The sequence below is a fragment of the Eriocheir sinensis genome, chromosome 37 (assembly GCF_024679095.1).
Source record: "Eriocheir sinensis breed Jianghai 21 chromosome 37, ASM2467909v1, whole genome shotgun sequence".
Taxonomy (NCBI): Eukaryota; Metazoa; Arthropoda; class Malacostraca; order Decapoda; family Varunidae; genus Eriocheir; species Eriocheir sinensis.
Genome location: NC_066545.1, coordinates 4,755,177 through 4,760,176, shown reverse-complemented (window position 1 = coordinate 4,760,176; position 5,000 = coordinate 4,755,177). Strand labels below are relative to the sequence as shown.

The 5,000-nt window shown below is 41.9% G+C and overlaps 3 protein-coding genes across 3 annotated transcripts in view; 2 read left to right on the top strand and 1 right to left on the bottom strand.

Moving 5' to 3' along the window:
- The window catches only part of LOC127008107 (cytochrome P450 6k1-like), a 34,932-nt gene extending 33,426 nt beyond the window's left edge, over positions 1–1,506 (top strand). Inside the window, exon 10 of the mRNA XM_050879711.1 lies at positions 1–1,506. This exon is cut by the window's left edge and continues 301 nt beyond it. Within this exon, the coding sequence (XP_050735668.1) occupies positions 1–10 (10 nt within the window). The 3' untranslated portion in view covers positions 11–1,506.
- The window catches only part of LOC127008110 (uncharacterized), a 159,708-nt gene that overhangs the window by 153,117 nt on the left and 1,591 nt on the right, over positions 1–5,000 (bottom strand). The gene's annotated exons all lie outside the window — the stretch shown is intronic.
- LOC127008109 (XK-related protein 4-like) overlaps positions 3,194–5,000 on the top strand; it is a 23,179-nt gene continuing 21,372 nt past the window's right edge. Inside the window, exon 1 of the mRNA XM_050879714.1 lies at positions 3,194–3,266. The gene's annotated coding sequence lies outside the window, so the exon portion shown is untranslated. The remainder of the gene's footprint in view (positions 3,267–5,000) is intronic.

The following is a 5,000-nucleotide window of genomic DNA, read 5'->3' as shown; positions in this document are numbered from 1 at the left end:
GAGGGATTGATTGGTTGAGTGATGATGACTAGACGGATGGTGGTGTTACTTCGTTATGGTCGAGTGTGTTGTTGTTATTTATTGGTGCGATGGGTTTTGTTTTTACTCCCGCTATAATGGTGCTAATGACTGTTTACTTGTTATTGTCTGTTGTTGCCTTTTTAATTGGTGTGTACATATGTGTGTGTAAGTGTGAGTGTGAGTGTGTGTGTGTGTGTGTGTGTGTGTGTGTGTGTGTGTGTGTGCCAAGGGGGCGATGGGGGGAGCCATTACTAGCCCCTCAGGTGTGCACGCTTCACCTGCCTCGCCCCCGGGTCAGGTTGTCACTTGTTACGGGTTCACCTGCCGCCCATCTGCCACACCTGTCTCCTTACGCTAGACTCTTTGAACCTCTCTTATCGCCGCCCCGTTTAACTTTAGGCAATTCATTCGCAACCCATTTAGAAGTCTCTTGACAATACTCTCGAAATCTGGTACTTGATTATTCATTTGTGGACGTGGTGATCCGGTGAGGGACCTAACCTGACCTGACCTAACGTAACTTGACCTGACCTGACCTGACCTAACCTAACCTAACCTAAACTACTGGCCTAATGTAACCTAACCTAACCTAACCTGACCTAAACTAACTTTCTGACCTAGCCCAACCTAATCTCCTATCTTGACCTGACCTAACCAAACTTAACCTATCTTGACCTGACCTAATCTAACATAACTTAACCTAATATAACCTAACTTAACCTCACATAGCCTAACCTGACCTAACTTAACCTAACCTAATCTAACCTGACCTAACCTAACCTATCCTAACCTAACCTAGCCTAGCCCAACCCAGTCTAACTTAACCTAGCCTGATCACCCCATGCACTAAGTAAGGCGGACAGGGGGTAGGTGGGCCAAGCAGGCACTATACTCACGCTGTATTAGACGTTACGTACAAACAACCGATACTCATGTGGCTTCGCGTTGCCCCTATTCATCGTTAATGGATAAAGGGGTTGAATAGGGTGTGACATCTTGTTAGACATAGTAGACTAAACTACCTAAAGGCGTGGTTAGTAGTGATTATGCTTTTTCTTGTTGACACAGTGATCGCTCGTGGTCTCTGTGTATTGGTTCCCCCGTGAAGGGTAGAAAGGGTGTTACTGATCTCTCCGTATTTGTTTTCATATTTGCCGTAAGGAAAAAGACAGGATAAGTTAGTAATGTGGCGCCTGTGTCTACGGTACCGTCCCTATGCTTTGGTGTCCTGCATATGTGACCTGAACAATAAATATGGACAGTTTGCTGAGCCGTTTGTCGTAAAGCCAGAACGGAATATTAATGGATGGTGACTACGCTGCTTTCCGTGTGAATTGGTTACCATGAATAATTAAGATAACTGGCTTTGTTATTTGTCCTAAAACAGAAAAAAATGGACAGAAAAGAAGGGTCCCGCCAGTGGCTGAACAATACCTATCTTGTACAATGTTTTCCTCCAGGAGTTATATAAAAAGTTATGAACAATTTCTTATTCATTTGCCCTTAAACACACACACACACACACACACACACACACACACACACACACACACACACACACACACACACACACACACACACACACACAACTCAATCCTAACTCTGCTCTTTGCAAACACGTCGCATCCCTCCATGCATGAAGCTTATTCGCCTCCTCCTCCTCCTCCTCCTCCTCGTCTTCTATCAAGCCAAGAGGAAATGAGAAACAACGGGAAGCTGCAAGACGCAAGGCCTGATCGATGCATGACCCATCTATTGGCGCACACACACACACACACACACACACACACACACACACACACACACACACACACACAAAGTATTGGTTTTGTCGATTTTCTTTTTCTTTTCCCTTGACTTGAAATGGCGAAACAACACTTTAGCTTTTACATCTGACGAAGAGGAAAAAAATGTATATAAAACAAAAGATTAAATGAACAAAAACAAGTGAATGAATAAACAAACAAATGAATTAATTGACTCAGCCGAAATCAAACATATTGTAGATTTTGAATATTGACTATTTGGGTTTTTCTTTCTTTTTCATTTATCAGGATGTGCACTAACTCCTCTTCTTTGATTATATATTTTGTTTCTTTTATTTTTGAACGACTCTACTGTCTTTTTTTAATGATCAACTACTTTATTTAACCCTTCGAAATATATTCACATCACATCACGCAAGCTTTTTAATCTTGGGGAAACAAATTCACTATTGTTTTGTTGCATACTGCGCCGGAAGGATTACCAACCCGACCCTTCCACTTGAAATACAGGCTTAACTATTGTGTTGGACCGTTGCAGAGTTGTATGCTGTCAAAGTCAAATTCACCTGTCGCATCTATTTTTAGCCAAAGGGTGTACGCGATTCACATTTTTTTTTCTTTTTTCTGGAGACAACAAAAAAATGTAAATAAATATAAACGGAAAGGTTAATAAGATATCCCCACAGCATGCTGCTCAAACAATTAAAACAGAAAACGACAAAACAGAACGACCGCAACAAGAGTAAGACAAGCAAGGAAAAGTCACAAGAGGAGCGTTGCCGAGGCTGCCGCTCAGGGGAAAAGACAAACAGCCGTGGAGGAGGAGGAGGAGGAGGAGGAGGAGGAGGAGAAGGAGAAGGAGGAGGAGGAGGGGAAAGAGGAGGCACACACGTCACGGAGATGTCACGAGGAGGCTGAGTCTGAATCTGAGGCTGTCTTGAAGGTCCATGAAAGAGCGTCGGGATTAAGGTGGTAAAGAATGGAGGTGAGTTGGAGATGTGACGACTTTTTCTTTCTGTCCCGAAGATGTTTTTGAGGAAAGAAGATCGTAAGGGCTGAGGAACCTCTGATGATGAAGCAAGGAAGTGAGATGAGATTTATCCTTTTTTTTTTTTTTCTTCACTCTTATGTTCCAGAGAAGAAAGTTGAAGATGTAACGTGTCTTTTTCTCTTCCACTTTGAGGCTGTAAAGAGGAAAGCTGTTGCGCGTGTCTTTTTTTTTCCCCCAGCAGAAGTTGCAGAAAAGAGACCTCAAGTTGCGTTTGCTTTTTCTCTCCCCCTCTGAAGTTGCGGGGAGGTCTGAGAGTGCGTGTGTTCTCTCCCCCGCGGAGGTTGTCCTTGGGGAAGATAAATGATTGGGAAACCTGTGGAGGCGGGGAGGGGAGGGGAGCTAAGATCGTGAGCATTTCACCTCAATCAGTCAATCTCTCCCTCCGCAAGTTCAGGATATTACAGAACTCCCTCGACATCTTCCTCGTGGTGAGTGGTAAGGTATGTGACTATTAGGAAACCGTCACTGTTGCTGAGAGTGAGGAGCGACGGCCCTTTGCACATCGTCCGCGGGGCTCGTGCGTGTTCCGTGTATAGCTTGAGTCAACTTATGGGCCGTAACGTGTTTGCATGGCCCTCCCAGCCCGCTCTGAGCCCCGCCACGCCCCGCCACACGCTGCAGGCCAAACTACGTACGACAGTTTTTTCAGAAGTGTGTGTCTCCAGATGTTGGCTCTGCACGCAGCCCGACACGCTCAGGGCCTCGAACGTGTCTATTCACCAGGAATGAATAGTGTGGGTGGAGTGGACGGAGCGGTGGGGTGGTGTGAGTGGTGTGGTGAACAGTGTGGGAGGGGCGGCAGTGAGGTGGTGTGGGAGGGGGGCAGCAGTGTACGGGTGTGGGTGGTGCGGACGGTGAGGTAAGCGGTGTGAGGTGGGTGAGGCGGCAGTGGGTATGGGTGGTGTGGGAGGTGCGGTGAGCGACGTGGGGTGGGCGGGGTGGCAGTAAAGTGGATGGGTGTGTGGGCGGCGGGCGGTGCAGTGGGGGTAGGCAGAGGAGGCGGCGATAACACCACCTGCTGGGATGGCCTGAAGCGCTCCAAGGCTGATAGTAGAGCAAAGCCGCGTTCCACAATGATAAACCTCTTGACACAGATACCGAAACACCAGCCGCTCAGACCCCCGCCCCCACACCCCTTTCCTTTCCCATGTTACACCCAGCCTCCATCCCTCCCTCACTCCTTTCCTGCTTTGTTTCTTCTATCCTCCACATACGCAACCTTTAGTTCTTGTTTTTTTACTCCTATCATCTATTCACTCCTCACTCCTCTCCTCTTTTGCTGTTCCTTATCATTCATTTATCCCTCATTTTTTTCCTCTTTTACTCCTCCTAACCTCTTTTCTTCTTCATTCCACCCCCCCCCCCCCTTCCCCAAGGCCACGATGCTACATACCGCCAGAATCGGCAACTGATTAATTTAATATTGAATTTCATGTGGATATACGGATTTCTAATATAAAAGTAGTAGTAGAAGTAGTAGTAGTAGTAGTAATATTATATTATTATTATTATCATTACTATTATTATTATTATTATTATTATTATTATTATTATTATTATTATTATTATTATTATTATTATTATTATTATTATTATTATTATTATTATTATTATTATTATTATTATTATTATTATTATTATTATTATTATTATTATTATTATTATTATTATTATTATTATTATTATTATTATTATTATTATTATTATTATTATATATATATATATATATATATATATATATATATATATATATATATATATATATATATATATATATATATATATATATATATATATATATATATATATATATATATATATATATATATATATATATATATATATATATATATATATATATATATATATATATATATATATATATATATATATATATATATATATATATATATATATATATATATATATATATATATATATCAAAGATCAAGTTTTGCTAGAAAAGACACAGCGACGAGCAACCAAACAAATTCCAGCGCTCCGAAACTTGCCATATGACGAGCGTTTAAAGCGTTTAGATATGTTTTCCCTAAAAAAGCGAAGGATAAGAAGGGACTTAATTGAAGTCTTCAAAATCCTTAATGGATTCGACAACATTAACCCAGATAGTCTATTTCAGAGAGACACCAACACAAGAACAC